Source organism: Equus przewalskii, chromosome 32, assembly GCF_037783145.1.
Source record: "Equus przewalskii isolate Varuska chromosome 32, EquPr2, whole genome shotgun sequence".
Taxonomy (NCBI): Eukaryota; Metazoa; Chordata; class Mammalia; order Perissodactyla; family Equidae; genus Equus; species Equus przewalskii.
Genome location: NC_091862.1, coordinates 1,923,217 through 1,939,868, shown reverse-complemented (window position 1 = coordinate 1,939,868; position 16,652 = coordinate 1,923,217). Strand labels below are relative to the sequence as shown.

The following is a 16,652-nucleotide window of genomic DNA, read 5'->3' as shown; positions in this document are numbered from 1 at the left end:
GCCACCAAAGGCCGTGACGATTCCCCTTGTCCTATGGGACCAAGCCTTCCCACCTTCTGAGATTGGCCTTCATGTCCCCTCTTCCATCTGGCACGACAGAGGACTAGACAGAACTGAGACTGGACCGTGTGGATGGGAGTGGAAAGCCGTGCAGTGGGCAGGGAGGGCTGTCAGTCATCAAGGAGGGCAGGTGTGGGAGCAGACTGGCCGGATCTGAGATCTCACTGAGAGATGCCCTTAGCTCTGCAGCTGTGTGTCCAGGAGGTTAGAGGGAGCCAAGACGAGGATCGGAAACCGGGAGCGGTCCACGGGGACTGGACTGCCCAGGAGGCCCCTGGGGCAATCTTAATGGGCTCCTTTGTAGTTTCCACGCTTGCACCATGCTGCAGTCCTGGGGAGGGCAGGCCTGACTTCAGTGTCCCCTCCGTGCTGCGGTGTCACCTGCCAAGCATGGAGTGCTATTCTGCATGACATACGAATAAGCAACTTCCTCCGGAGCACGGGCGTTTATTCAGAAAATGGTTATCTAGTTCAAACGGGTAAACACGAATGGCTCGAAGGGCATAGATTTAATTAGGAGAGACAACCTCTCAATTCTGGGCAGACAGCAGACTCCCGCCACTTGTACCTTCCAAAATGATGGCAAAACATGCACATGAATTTACTAATTAAAAGAACAACGTCACCATTCAGTCTGTGAAAGGTAAAACAGAATACACACTCATCGCGTTGCAGACTGAAATGGTCCCACACACCATTTAGGACACTCTTCAGAGATTCAGCCGCCAAACACTGACTTAGAGAATTGTCGGTCACCGAGGTTTTTGAAACAGACGATGGCTTAGAATTTTCAGAGATTTCCGGGATGTTTCTGGCAGCGGTTCCATTCCTCGACGTGAGATGGCCTTAGATGCCTTCTGTTTTCTGCCGCTCTGCACAGCCTTTCTTTAAATTTGGCTTCTCTTTTTTTATTCCCTCAAGTTTTTGAGAGTCGACCAAGATAAAGACAAAGATTGCAGCCTAGACTGCGGGGGATCTCCTCAGAAACCCGTCTGCGCTTCTGACGGAAGAACCTTCCTGTCTCGCTGTGAATTTCAACGCGCCAAATGCAAAGACCCTCAGTTAGAAATTGCGTATCGAGGAAATTGCAAAGGTGAGTGGCTCCATTTGATCATGCGTTCGAAGATGGGTGGGTCAATCCTTAAAATGCAAGTACGTGTATTTTATTTCCTTCTTTGCTAAATTTTTACCTGTAAGAACTCAAGGGTTTTATGTTTGTGAGTTTTTTTTCAGAGCGCGTAAGGAAGAAGAGTCATTTCTATGAAACTCAAGAGCAGAGTCATTTTAAAAACTTGTTTATTGCTGTCTTTTCTTAGAGTGTTTTATGCCATCACGACACAAATTTATACAAGAGTTTCGCAGAATGTTTACAAAGCTTCTAAAATTCTTCTCACTGGAGTGTATTATTGCTTCTTTCCACTCTTTCTCCTCTTAGCAAAGAGGATGTGTCAACAGCACCTGTGCCGGATTCAGTGATTTTTTTCTGTGTTGATTTTACACTTGTAATTTTCAGTTTTCCTGAATTTAGAGTTAACTAGTGTGCTTAGAGCAAAACTTTGGAATGCTTCCCGCGTTAATGAAGGGTTTGACTCAGCAAAATACGCTGATGTTTCAAACACAAATAAAGTCGTGTTCAGAAAGAGATTTACCTTCTTTTTCTTATTATCTAGGCAAAAAAGACCACACAGACTAAAAATGCCTTTGCAACGATGTTCTGTGTTGTCTAGCTGTTTGCTCCGACAATCCTCTTAAACGTAGCAGGACTCTGACGACCACAGGGGTTTTTTGTCTCAGCCCCGTGGTGGCTGGGCTTTGGATAATTTGCTTTCTTCCTTTCATGACGCAATATGTCCTAGATGACCAGATCTGAGTCCCTTCTGCACGTGACAGACAGAATTTCACCTTGTACCCTAGACCTGGGCGTTGCTCCTGCTGACATCTCAGGAAAGCTCTATGTCCTCAGCTCTAGGGCTCTGGCAGCGGATTGGCATGGTACTCCCTCTGAGGCCTCTGTCTGTGCTCATGACAACAAGTGCCTTTTGCATGCGTGTGTTTGCTACAGCATCCACAGGCACGGGGTCTGGGAGCCTGGCCTCCTCTTAGTGTGTTCCTGTGCTGTTGCCAGTAACCATGGTTACACGTCACTGAGGATTTTTTCTACCATCTTGGTTTGTTCGAAGTCAAAGTATTTTAGGACTCTTAGCATTTAAAGCTCAAAGGAAGGCGAGGGCATGAGCCAAAGTGGGTGGTGGGCTCTCCAGCCAGAGAACCTGGGACAGTTACTCTCTTTGAGGGTACAGCGTTGGAGGCACCGGAAAGCTGAGCCCCATTCTTATCTGTGGTCAGATGCTGCTTCTCAAATGTCAATGGCACTGAGGGTGTCATTCCTCCTCTTACGTTGAGAGAGTCACGAGGATCCTAGAGCAGAAGCCCAGCAGAGGAAAAGGTGAGGGCGTAGCAGGAGGGAATGGGAGAGAAGAATGTCCAGCAGATTATGGAGAGCTGGAACGTTCAATTTTGGAGTTTGTATTTACCTGATAAGAAATGGAAAGCCATAGATAGTTGAGGCAGAAAAAGGGTGGATGTAAGTTGATTTGTGCCCAGAATGGGTGTCCTGCTTCACCACACCACCTACCTCCTTCATATCTCCTTGGTGCCTTTGACCAGGTGCGCCCAGGCCCCCAGGTGACCAGTGCCGTCTCAAGTCAGCCTCGGTGTACTCAAGCCCCAGCCCACTCCACAAGCGATGCTCTAAGTGAAGGAATCAGCTATTGGCAAATGGAAAAGTAATTTTAATTCAATTTCAATGTGCTATTGAGTTTACAAGGAAAAAAAATGCAACAAAGTATTTGATTCGTACTTTAAATAAAGATACTGAAGTGAGTGTATCATACTTGAATCCCAAAACTGAGGCTTAAAGATGCTCAAGTGAGCTTCCCAGGCCAGGTGTGGCTGAGTGACTCAACATGTGGTCCCGGGACCGGCTGTATCAGCATCAGCTTAGAGGGACCAGTTCTTGGGACCCACCCTAGACCTCAAAATCAGTCTCAGAGAATGGGGCTTAGAACATGCATTTCACCAGCTCTCCAGGTCCCCCTGACCTGAGGGAGCTCTCATCCAATGGAAGAGCTGGTCTGTGACGGGAGCGATGCCCACTGATCATCCTCGAGCAGACATGAGTACTTGGGAACTAAATCTATAGAAAGAGTTTACTTCTTCCTCTGGCCCAAACAGAAAATAATGGTATCTTGGAAGACGCATTAAAAGTAAGAAACTACAGTTTTTCTTGGACAAAACCAATGTGCTTCACAAATTAAATTTTACTTTAGTAGGGAAAATAGTCTAAAAAATGTTAAAAAACAGAAACGAACTATCTTTCTGTAGAAAATTTCCATAGAAGTAAAGATGAAGATAATTCAAGTTAGCTGCATTTGGAATTAATTCATTGAATTAAACACACTTATATGAACTATCTACAATGAAAAACATATTGAAACTTTGCATTTAGAAGCAGCAAGCTGGATTATTTGGCTAACTAAAGAATATTTGCTCTGGCTTTCTTTGGGTTGATGGGGGAAGACAGAACATACCTTTAAAACAGACTTTAGTAAGCAAAAAATTATTTTTTTTCCCTAAATATCCATTGCCATCCATAGAAAATGGCAGAAAATAATTTATCAAATCTCATCTACCCGAAGTTCCATACTTCTAGATCATTATTTAGTCCTTGTAGCTGTTTTCTCAGTGGTCTTTTAGGTTTTAGTAAACAGTATGCTATTTGTAATTTCCTTGGAGAAAACTTGAATGAAAAATCTCAGATTCATTTAATGGGAATACAAACACACATACACACACAATCTTAGTTTGTTCCAGTGGACAATTGATATTCCTTGAGTTAGCTTCATTTTAGATGATTCTAAAATTATATGATTGATTAGCATCCACCTAATCTTTTTCAGTAGATTCTCCTATGTTACTTGGTATTAATAGATTTAGTAAATTAACACTTTCCTCTTGTTGGATGACTCTTTGAAGAGGCACCTGAAGGAGAATGAATGGCTTCTGTTCTCCATCAGATGAGCTCTCAGGCCTTCCCTCTGCATGGGCTTCAACCCCAGCGCACAAGCACTCAGGGACCTGTCAGAGCCTTTATTTCACGAGAGCATCATATAGCCTGGGAACCAGCTTCCTCGCTGCTCTAAAATGGCCTGTGGGAGAATTTCCAGAGGGCTTGAGATGCTGGCACCATGTAGCTCTCCTCAGGCGGTCCTTTCATGTGGATCCTGGGTCCTACAGAGGCGGGACAGGTTGCACTGCACAAGGCCAGTGGGCAGAGGGGGTCTCCCTGGCTCATCCGATGCCCGGCGGCACCCCCATCACAGAGGCCACGAGCTGCAGAACTTTCCGGACCTAATATACTGCGGATTCAACAAAGACGGGGTCAGCCCAGGTATTTGGAGATCAAATACTCACTTAAGAAGCAATTTTCAAACCCAAGGAGGTGTGCCCACCAGGAACCGTGTGCCCTGCTCCACAGTTTGCTTGTCAACCACAGACAACTCTACTCTCCGAGTTCTCGCACCGTTCACCAGGAAGGACAGGGTGTCTGGACAGTTGTCTGGGGATGGACATGACTTGCAGTGTGCTTTGGCACGGAAACGGTGCGGTCCCGGGTTGTAGAGAAGTGGCATCAAAGAGGAGCATCCGTGGGAGGGATCCTCTTCCCCTCCATTCTGTGTCTGGTGAGTGTCCGGAAGACATCAATTTGAGACAGGATGTGGCTTTCTGCCTTGACTGTAGTTACACCTCAGTTCTCTGTGCTGAGAAGCGAGAAAGCCATTTGAGAATAAACTCAAATGTCAGGTGATCTGCTCTTTAGAGAAGCTTCTAGAAGCAATGGCCTGTGCTGATGTGGCTTGTGAAAACAAGTGCTGTGGAAGTGGTGGCTAAGTTTGAGTTCTACCTTCCTTTTTCTGGCCATGATCCTTTAGCTAACCCTGATCCAGTGTTCTGTTGGAGGGCCGTGAAGAAGCCATCAGATTAAGTCTCTGTGCTAGCCATGCCCTAGCTGGGCCTCTCTGGCCGATTGACAGCACTGAGACCAAAGGCCCGGTCCAGGCCCATCTCTCTGGGGGGGAAGCCAATGCTGGAGGCCTGTGTCCCGCAGCTGCTGAAGGTCCTCTCCTGAGCCTTTACTTTGGGGCTCCACCATGCTCACCTGCAGGCCAGCGTTGCATTGCTTTTGGACAGCAAGGATAAATTTGAATTAAACATGGATGTCCTTTTTTTTTTTTTGCTAATATCCTTGTCGGCTTATTTATTTTTGGATCCCGCCTAATTTTTCTGGATAATTCCCTTGGTGGGGATGCTCGCTCACTTCACTGAACAAATTTCATACCGTAAATCTGTGACACAAAATATGTGATAAGAGAGAAGTAGGTCAAGATAAAACTTAACCTCTCAAAAGCAAGTTTAATTTAAATCAAAAGGACTAAAGTAAAATGAATGCACAGATACCTGTGGGCTTCAAAATCGTTTATTTGGTGCTTCAGCTGCCAAGGGGAGTAAATATTAAAGTTACTTATATTTGCTGCCGTACACCGTATTTCAACATAACCGGGCATCGTGCACCTCTGCTATGCCCGATTTGGGGTGCAAGGGTGGGAGTCTGAAGCCTCTGCTGTCAGCCCTCATTTTGCTGGTAATTTGAGTCTCTTTCACCCTGGGGATTGCCCTGCAAAGGGGTTTCCAGTCTTTAATTCCAGTCGGAGTTATCCTAGAGAAGCAGACTGCCGCCTGAATCCTGGCTCGTGGAGGGAGTAGGACCTCATCTCAGGGATGGGCTCCTTCACACAGGCTGGTTTACTTTGCCAGTTGCTGACCAACCCTGTCCCTCGATGTCTAGCATGGAACGCCCCCCCCCGCCCCCAGCCTCCCCAGGGCACCAAGTGCGGCAGAAATGGTTCACGGTGAACAGCAGGGGGTCATAGTGAGCCCTGGTACTGAGGGGTCCCAGAGACAGGTGCCTGGATGCCCCCAGGCAAATCGTGCTGCTCCGTTCCTCTGTTCTCTGAGAGCACAAATATTGCAAATTCTACAACGCACCCAAGTTGAGTTTCTTCTGTGATTGTGGGAGAGGGAGCTGGAAGGGACCCTGACATCACTTCAAGTAAGAGAAATAACCATCCAGATTTTTCCCCAAATTATCCCTGGTGTTGAGATTGGCTGGTGTATCGCAGCATCAACTTGGAAAATGCCAAGCTGCATATTTTGAGGGCATTTCGCATAGCTGATGGGTGACAGCTCCATAGGCCTGTCTCTGTTGGACATACTCATTTGGAAACAACAATTAAAATATTTTAGTCCTTATTTAATTAAGTTGGATGAAAATGTTTTACGCGTTTCATATTATGAGTTCACCCTTGACCTTGAATAGAGTTGCAGTGGTAGATTCTTCTCATAGTTTCTTAGAAATTTGTGGACTTTGTGTTTTCAGAACTCAGCAAACACATCAATATTTTTCTTTTGATCTGAGACCATTGGGGCTGTCTTTCTTTTCAACAAAATTTCTGGCATTGAATAAAAAAGGCAAAAAAAAAAAAATCAAATGCCAGGAGACCTTGGAACTATTTTGAGATTTCTGGAAACAAAATTATAACGATATCTGACAAAAGCAAATTCCTTGGAGATTTCTGAGACCCAGAGCTTTATAATGGACCAATTTGTAAGGAAAGGAACATTGCTACAAAGTGCTTCCTGACATGCGTTGCATCCTTGCTTGTGGTCAGCGTCCCATGGTCATTGTCGCGATCGTGACTGCAGAGTGACCGCCTGAGCCATGCTCAGGAGCTCTCTGTGAGTCAGAGCAGCATCCAGCAGATATTAAGACATGATATGCAGGAACTAGCAATATCGCTGTGGAAGCAGATTGCGTCGCCACAACATGGATAAATGAATTATTATTACTGTTATTGTTATGAAGAGTTTCTAGAGCCTTTATTCTTTCCCTGTGAGAACGACCAGAGCGATACACGTGGAGCAGTTATTGGTAGAGACACCTTATGTTTACTTACGGGGCCTTCCGTCCGAGTCCGGGCTGACACAACAAAGCATTCGCCTTTCCACTGCCCTGAGAAAGCCCGTTTCCCCAGGACCCCGTGGTGGCTGCGTGTGGAGTTGTCTGTAGCTCTGCAGAGCCCTGGTGACCGGCTAGGTCTTGATGGTGGCAGTGCAGTCATTGGGGGTCACTCCTTCCCAAATGTCCTCTAGTTGCCGAGTGCCCACCAGGGGACCCTCCACCCTGAGGAACAGCGATGTCACAGCGATGTCAGGGGAGATGAGGACCAGGTGCAGCCCTCAGTGGCAGCGCCCCCCTCCTGGGACCCTGTGATCCAAGGACCGCCTGTGGGGGTGCGTCTGGGTGATGCTGGGCTCGGTATGCACTCTGTCAGATCCACAGGAAGAAGCCCCTATGCACATGCATTTCTGAAAATTCAGTGGAACCCACAGACGGCATCAACAGGCCTTGTGTCCTGTCTGGCACAGTAGCTCCATCTCAGTATCTTCTGTGTATTTCTATTTTAATTTTATTAAAAAATGTGATATAAAACCCAGCAATCCTAACCGTCGTGCGACCTCGTGGCAGCTTTTTGTGCTCGTTGATGACAATCATGATGCCTCTCTACTTCCCTCTGGGGCCTGAAGAAGGGGCACAGGCTGCATGGTTCTCCACGCAGGCGCTCAGAACAGAAGCACGCCAGAGCCCCAGCACGGCCTGATCAGGGTCAGGCAGGGAGAGGTCCAGGGTCTGCGCTTGACAAGCTTCCGGGTGAGTGATGCCCGCTCAAGTTCAAGAATGTCAGAACCAGTGCAAGGAGCGCCAGACCAGACCAGGAGGCACCTGCCAGTTTCTCGAACCCACCAGACTGGGGGCCACACATCTGCGCCCGTCTTCTCATCTCTAAAATAGAGTAGTGGGATCAGATGAACACTGAGAATTCTTTCTATTTGAAGATTTTTCTGATCATAAAAATATGCTCCTAACAAGCCTTGGCTTATACTTGAGGAGCCAAGAAACAGGCTGGAAGCTCCATCGCTTGTCATTTTCCTTAAGCTCCCCATGATGTTGCCTTTGAGAAAAGCTGAACAATCAAGGTGTTCCAGTTCAGCTTTACCTGGAGGCACGGCGAACCCACAAAAGTGGCACCTAGCACTAGAGTGTAGTTCTGGGACTATAAATCGGTTGTTAGCCTGTTATCATTTTCTTCAATGAAACAGGTATTTCCATGAAAGAAGTCTATGCAGGCTCTGGTATGTGTGTGTGTGTGTATGTGTGTCATGTGTATATCTCTGAGTATGTGCTTACATATGTGTATGTATGCATGCATGTGTATCTCTGTGTGTGCATGCATGTATGTGCATGTGTATCTCTGTATGCATGTGTGTATGCATGTGCGTGCAAGCTTATATGTGTGCACACAGTCATGGATGTGTGTGTGCATGTGTGTGGTTGCATGTGTGTGTGTGTGCATGCATGTATGTGTGTGTCTCTCTCTCTCTTTTCTGTCGAGTCTTTTAGGCCAGGTCTTTGCTCTGCTCCAGGCCCTGTCTAAGTTAGACTTCTTTCTTCCCGCAGACACGTTATCTGCAATAACCGTTAAGCATGGTGGTGTCCTAGGACTTTTTAACCATATCTGCGTGTGTCCCCTGCATAAACCCTAACCACATCATGTTTACCTTGACTCTTTTATGGTGTTCTAATAGGTCTGATGTTTAGAAATGTCCTTCTTTGTAGATGAAAGTAGACACAATGAGAGGCTCTCCGGTTCAAGCCTTGATCAGAAACACGAGAGAACATTTTTGGAATGTTATGTGAAACAAAACATCTTTTCTCTGTTTGTTTTAGCGAGGCCCATAGTCTCAAAGCATTAGTTCATCCGGAGAGCTGGGGAGAACGACAGCACAGCCTCAGTCTCTGCCCCAGAAGGTGATAGTCAAACTTCATAACCAAGGATTGGTGACCACTCACACAGTGACCTATTCTGATGTATTGACAATAGTGGTTCTCAGTTATCAGAGAGACGGTTATGACCAGGCGTTTCCTAGATAAATGTTGTAAAGGCTGTCTGAATACTTGAATATATTCTTGCAATAGTTTACAGTTGTTCTTATTTTTTTCCTTTATGACTTGGTAACCCCAATTCCGTATTCCGGGTTTTCCTATTATAATTTGTTTCTGACTTTATGCATTTAAAATGATAATACTTATTTAAAATGAAAACCCAGGTCCTTTTCTCTTCTAGCTCTAAAATGTTATAGCCAAGGGATGCTTTTGACAGACTTGCCATAGGGCTGCCTTAGCTGGCCGGCTGCAGATCGGGAGGTGGAGTGCCTCACTTGGGGTCCTGCTGGTCTTTTATCACAGTGCACCCATCTATATTAAGAAGGGAAAGAATATCCTATTTATGCCAAAGAGCATTTCAGCATAGAATTCTTAATTTTTCTTAGAGTCTTCAAAATTATGGGTGGGTAAAATATTACGACTTTTGGATGCCAATAAATATAAAAATAAAAGGCATGCCACTCACAGGGCTACCGTGTCTGTGGCCACTCCCACAGGAGAGCATACTTCCTTGGCCTGGTTGCGTTCCCTCGTCCAGCTCAGACTGTTCTAACGCCAGGCCACATGCTGGACCACGAGAATACGCTAGTGGAAACTGTCTGGACCCCAGAGAGTTGACACCACCACGCTCAAAATCACAACCACTTAACTGCCATTCCAGATGCAGAGCCAGTGGGTCTGTCGACCAGAAAAATACCCAGTCTAACCTTTCGTTCTACGTTATATAAATGTGACTCTAAAGTGATTCCATATTCCCAAGAGTTTCTGCCTCAAGAAGAAGCCGTTGGGTGGCATAGAATGACCATTCCTTGTGTAAGCTAATGCATCTCGCAAGACGGACAAAGGAAGAGTTAAATGAAAACTGGATTCACTTGTTTCTAGTTAGCATGTCCATTTCATCCTGTGGTGTGTTGGACAGGAGTCCCCAGCAGAAGAATTCTCCAGGCTTATGGTCTGTCAAGTGGAGGATCACCTGTCCACATCACCATTTCGTGACCTTGTTCTGATCAAGCTTTCTCAGCTCCTTTCCACTGCTGCTCTCCGAAATTTCTGCATAAAATGTTCAGAAAGCTGTCTCTTCCAATTATTGCTCAAGCCTGTTTTAAGTGATTTTAGCAAAGTAGGAAATTATTGGCTTCCTGTTTAAATGAAAACCATCATTAGTAATAATTACTACAGGGCCAGCCCTGGTGGCCTAGTGGTTAAGTTCAGCTCGATCTGCTTTGGTGGCTTGGGTTCGATTCCCGGGTGTGGACCTACACCACTCGCTGGTACCCGTGCTGTCCCGGCAGCCCACATACAAAAAGAGGAAGACTGGCAATAGATGTTAGCTCAGGGTGAAACTTCCTCAGCAAAAAAAAAAAGGAAAAGAAATAACCACTATAAAATGTTGTTTATTTCAAGTTTATAGCAAGCATTGCCTTTTGATAGTTTCTGTGACTAATGTATCTTTTTGATGTGTAAACAATTTTATGATCCCATTGGAAAAAGAATCTATTTTACTTTGCCATTGAAAGAAAACACTTAACAACTAGGTAAATAAATTGGTGCGTAAATTACTTACAAAACTCATTATTATTAACCAACAGCTTATCAAAATTTTCTATTAAAAATCTGTTGTTAGCAAGGCCTTGCTAAGTGCAATGAAGAAATTCTTTATTTACAAAGTCCCTGCTGTTTCAGATATGAACAAAAAGTTTCTAAAAATATATAACCAAATTTCCATCAGAGTTTTTCTTTTGTCTAGTAAAAAGTGATTAAAGTCTTTTATTAGAAGATTAAATTAACAATTTGATTTTATTACAAGATTATTCTTATAATTTTCAGTTAAGATGGATTTTCCTATGATGTAAAAATTGACCATAGTTTAAAAATTTCTGCGAGCCAAAAAGTTCTGAGATAACACCTCATATCCCCTGGGATGGCTATAACAATTACAAATGAAAAAGACAGAAAATAAATATTGGTGGGGATGGCAATAAATGGAAGCCTTGTCCACTTTTGGCAGGATTGTAAAGTGGTTCAGCTTGGAAAGCTGTGGAAAACAGTTTGGTGGTTTCTCTATAAGTCAAGCACAGAATTATCACATGACCCAGAAATTCTACTCCGAGGTGTATATCCAAAAGACTTTGGAAGCAGAAGCTCAAACAAAAACTTGTACATGAGTGCCCATAGCAGCGTTATTCACAACAGCCAGAAGGTAGAAACAACCCAGATGTCCACCAACAGAAGGAAGGATAAACGCATTGTGGTCCATCCATACAGTGGAACGTGATTCGGCCATCACAAGGAGTGAAGCACCAACACACGCTACAACATGGATGAACCTTGAAAACATGCTGGTTGAAAGAATCCAGTCACGAAAAACCACATATTTTATGATTCCACTTATATGAAATGTCCAAAATAGGCAAATCCTTGAGGACAAAGCGCAGATCAGTGGTTGCCAGGTTTGGAGGAGGGGGGAAATGGGTGTGGCATCTCACTGGGCACGAGGGTACCTTTTGGAGTAAAGAGAATGTTTTGGAATGAGATAGAAGTGGTGGTTACACAACATTGTGGATGTACTGAATGCCACTGAATTATACACTTTACAAGGCAAAATGGTGGTTTTTCTGTTTTGTCTAGTTGTACCACAATGAAAAACATTATTGCCCTCATGTTTTGAGGATTTAATTTTCAAACGGTTAAAATTAAACTGTCCAGAATAAAGTCTCAACAAAACCACTGAATTAAGGACCTGCTTAATTTTTAATGGAACCACAAGAAGTGTCAAGCGTAAAAATACAACGAGGGTAGAAATTTATCCCCTGTAAATACAGCTTCCCGGGGAGAGTGTTGAACCTCTCTCTTCTGTTGTTTCAGAAGTGATGGAAAAGTTGGAAATTTGGGAATAATATAATTTTGAGGCTGTGCTTACTATTTTGATTTCTATAAAGAGGGGCATGCAACTTCGCCGCAGTGTGTGTTCATTAACCGTGTAACGGTTCGACGTGACGTTAAGGACACAGGCAGGGTTTCAGCTGTACAAGATGCATCCATTCTAGCGCTCTGCTGTGTGACACAGCACATATAGTCAACAATAGAGTATTGTGCATGCAAAAATGTGCTAAGATGGTAGATCTCATGTTAAGAAGTGTTCTTACCACAATAAAATAAAGAAAGAAATAAAGACCACCCAAGAGAGATGGGGCTAATTTTGGGAGCAATTCCCTAATGTTTCTGTGTCTTTCAATAGATTTGACTTAGTCGGCTCCTGTTCAGGTGCTCCTCAATAGTGGAGACCTGGTACCTGATTGGGAATATCTGGATTTAGGAGTAACAAGCAGGTGGTATGAGGTGAACAGCACTTTTATTTAAAGTGCTTACAGGCTTATTTCTGAAGCATGGTTGACACAAGCCCTGCCATTTCAGACTGCAGAGTCTTAACTGTTTCCTAGGACTAAATAGTCAGCAACATGCCAGATATAAATTTGAAATTTAATGTTCTATTGAACTCAAGAGCTGCAAATTTGAGAACCATCTGCCCAGTGGCAAATTCCAAGTCTTTCAAAGGTCTCCAAGCCAGGAAAGAAGCCCATGAGTTGTCTGGAAAAGGTATGCTTTTTTGGCATGTTCTACGACTGTTCAAATACTAGAAATAATTTGTAGCCCCATGTGTACCCCAGCAGAGACCTCGCAAGCTGGAACCCAGGTCACTTTTCCTTTTAGACAGTCAAATCACAGGTTAGACTTAAAAAAAACGAGGACAGAAGTCCGGCAAAGCAGTGATTTCTCCTCCGCTAAAACACAGATTGCATTAAAACCACATGTGGCTGAGCGCTGGCTGGCCAGGCCAACACGTAGATCAAGACGTGAGGCACGGAGCCTGGATCAGAGAGTTTCCTCCAATGCACAGGTCCTACACAGGATCCAGTCTACCGCCCATGGCTGCACAGAAGTCCCTGTTCGGATTTCCAGTGGCAGAGTCCACATTCAGCACCACGACACCACCAGAGCTATCGCCAGTGGCCCAGTGTCCTGGAGTGGGTGCCCAGATGGCATTTTGTCCCAGCCAGCAGCTTTCACTACCAGGCAATCAAAAAGTCACCATCTAACGACGCTGGGCAGTGGACACGTTTGAAGGAGTATCTCTCAGAGTTCAGAGAGCGTTTAAGATCTAGACAACTTGTTATTTCAATCTGGAAACACTTAAGAAAAATGGGGAAAGCCATTTTTTTCAAGTTTTAAAATTCCAACGACCTACGTCGGAGGATGGGCCAAAGAAATGAAACACGTCCTTGCGGTGGTGTCCTAGGGCGTGAGGCCCGGGGTGGCAGACTTTCTGGCATTCTTCTCGAATGGTGGTTGCCAGACTCCTTAGAGTGTGTTCGGTGAGCCTGGGGTCACGAAAAGATAGGCCCTTGTTAATGGTCGTCTCATACATTTCACTCCTTTTCCTGGAAGTCTGAAACGAGCATCAGGTATGCATATCCTTTCTGGTTCCCCAATCTCATGGTCCAGCGGGATTGCGCAGGGAGAGGATGAGGAAGGTTAGCCACACCTCCAGGGGCGCGTTGCATCCTTGCAGGTCATTGCTGTGCTCCTGGTACACACGCATCTTGATGACTGGGTTTAGTTCTGCATCAATTAATTCCTGCCATCCAGAGGGAGATGAGATATGCCTGAGTGTTTTTAGACTTTTTACTTTTTTACTAGTCTATTGAGTCTCACAGGATATCTTCCTCAGGAGCAGGAGGGACATCATGCCTTATATGGAATTATCCTCCTGTACTAATTTGAACATGAATATTTGAAAATTTGGGACAGAATGGGAGGAGGGCTAAGGATATTTGATCCTTTTTATCTGATTTATTGTCAGACTCTCTATTTGAAGTTGGAAGACGCGGGAGTTTAGTATCACTCTGAGATCATAGGGAATAAAGATACAGAGAAAAGAGGGTGCCATGGTCTTCAGATTGGACAGGTCCCCGGGGCCCCCAGCGGTGGGCCAGAATGTCACATGCCCTCTGAGGTGCCCCAGTGCTCCCTCCCTCTGGGCCACAGTGTTTGGTCTGATTTTAACCGTGGCTTCTAGACCCAGCCCCCACTTGGCATGTGGACTGGACCCGGTGTGCTCAGATGGACGTCCTTGGACCAGAAGACAGTCTGTCTGTACTGGCTGGATTACAGCTGGTGTGTCTTCATTTCCATGAAGTCTGTGTGTTTCACCAGGATAAGCCCAGTAACCCTTTCTGAGCCTGAGCTTCCCTGCTCGTTAAGTGTAGAGAAGATCCTCCCTCTGCTTACCACACAAGCCTTTCCTGGGGTTGGGATGCAATGGGAAGCCCGAGGTCTGGCCTTCTGCCAGAGGAGCCCCTCCAGCCTCTTCAGCCTCTGTGCTCCTTGTGACTCATGCATTTGCATCTTCCCATTGCATAACTGGTACCTCTGCCCTGTTCTTTCCTGCAGACGTGTCCAGGTGTGTGGCCGAGAGGAAGTACACCCAGGAGCAGGCCCGGAAGGAGTTCCAGCAAGTGTTCATTCCGGAATGCAAGGATGACGGCACCTACAGTCAGGTTACAAACTCAGTCTGGGAGCCTCTGCACCCGGGCGATCGGGGGAGGCGCCAACGAGGATGGCAAAGCTTGATCCAGGAGGAGACAAAAGGGGTGTTCATGGGAAAAATCATTCTTTACATTTTAGAAGTTGATTCCTAGCAAAGCTCAGGTTCATAAATAGGGGTGTAAGTGAATTTATTCACTCCTTCCTTGGGGCAGGTATTTATGTCATTGCTATGCTGTTTACCTTTGTTACCGTGTGGGTTGGCATGGGACAGCTTCCTCAGTGAGATGAATTGGACCGTGCTAACCTGGCTCATTGCTGAGAATCTAATTTTAGTTTAATTTTGATTATAGTGGAGCACACACTGAAAGTCATAGAGCGTTAGCGCCAGCAGGGAGCTCCCGGGGTTCAGACATGAGATGCTGAGACACCTCAAGTTTCTGACTTTCCTTTGACCAACAACGTCAAATAAATAACCCAATTCTCTATGTTGAGTGTGTCAATATTATTACGGTCAATACAATTATCCCTCATTAAGGAAAAAGTTTCCTGAAATACAATGCTAACTATCATAGCTTTTCATAGAAAAACAAAACAAGATCTGCTATAAACCATCCAACAACAATGTGAATTTTCTGTATTTTTACAACAATCATTTGACCTGTGAAAGACTGAGGAAAGAGAGAGAAATGCAGAGAGGTTGGAGCTGCAGGAAACGTCCACTCTGACTAGTTGGTGTGGAGGGAGCTGGTGGCAGGATAGACACTGGGGTGACCCAGGGGGTGAGATGGAAAGAGCGTCTCACCAGCAGCCAGATGCCAACCTGTTTGCCTCGATTCTGCCTGGACCAACTGGGAGACACTGAACAAGTCTCTCGACTCCTTGGGGCCTCAGTTTCCCCATTTGTAAGATGAGGGCTTGGGCTCCATCTCCAAGGTAGCAAAGACTAGACACTCAACGGTTAAGGTGCCAGCCCACACTAGCATTCAGTAAGAGTGCCTCGGGTGGCTTTTATCGCTAAACTCTCGTGTTCCAGGTTATCACACTTTCTTTCACTGAGTGTTCAGGGTAGCGACTTAGGAAGCACTGGGCATCTTAAGACCTTTGCTGGAAACGATGCTGTGGAAGGCAGAGTGGACTTTGTCAACAGCGAGGCGCTGCACCTGGTGACCCCTGTCTGTCGTTTCCTCAGGTCCAGTGTCACAGCTACACCGGATACTGTTGGTGTGTGACGCCCAACGGGAGGCCCATCAGTGGCACAGCCGTGGCCCACAAGACACCCCGGTGTCCCGGTAGGTCTGACCTAATTTATGGCGTGGACCTTCCTGACTTTAGTTGGCTGTTTTTCTGATCTTCTCACCTATGTTTGCTCATAACTCAAAAGAAATTCAGTTTAGGTCGCATTGTGAGGAATGGTGACAATGGGTTTGTGTCACTGGACCAAGACTGAAATGTTCTGAAACCTTTGTTTTTTAAGACAGCTTAGCTAGGTCTGAACCATGGCAGGCTATGGCGATTCTTAATTTTCAGAAATCACCACAAGGACTGTAGTCAGTAGTAGAAATGACTGAATGTTTTCTTTGGCCAAAAAAAGCGAAAATTTCTGGTTTTGTTTGTGTATGTTTGCAAAGAAAAAGTGGGTCATTCTTCATGGTTCCATGTCCAGATGGTGTGTTAGTGTTATTTTATTACTCATAAGAGGACTTGATGTATGGAAGGTAGTAATATTGGCAGGAGAATAATCTATAAAATAGTCTCTTTTCCATTAATATTTTACCAAAAATGTTATAAATGATTCAGATCATTTTTATTTGAAAATGGTCTGCCATGTATGCTTAATTAATTGGTTGGGGAGCCCTCTCAGACCATCGATGAAGAAATATGATGATCGTACATCAAAATTCCCAGGTTAGATTTGCTAAAACAG

At 45.1% G+C, this 16,652-nt stretch overlaps 1 protein-coding gene across 4 annotated transcripts in view; it reads left to right on the top strand.

Annotated features, from left to right (window-relative positions):
* Window positions 1–16,652, top strand: part of SMOC2 (SPARC related modular calcium binding 2) — a 172,582-nt gene that overhangs the window by 43,904 nt on the left and 112,026 nt on the right. For all 4 annotated transcript variants that reach the window (XM_008513310.2, XM_008513478.2, XM_008513548.2 and 1 more), the window contains exons 2-4: window positions 982–1,153; window positions 14,633–14,739; window positions 15,918–16,017. In XM_008513310.2, the coding sequence (XP_008511532.2) occupies window positions 982–1,153; window positions 14,633–14,739; window positions 15,918–16,017 (379 nt within the window). The remainder of the gene's footprint in view (window positions 1–981; window positions 1,154–14,632; window positions 14,740–15,917; window positions 16,018–16,652) is intronic.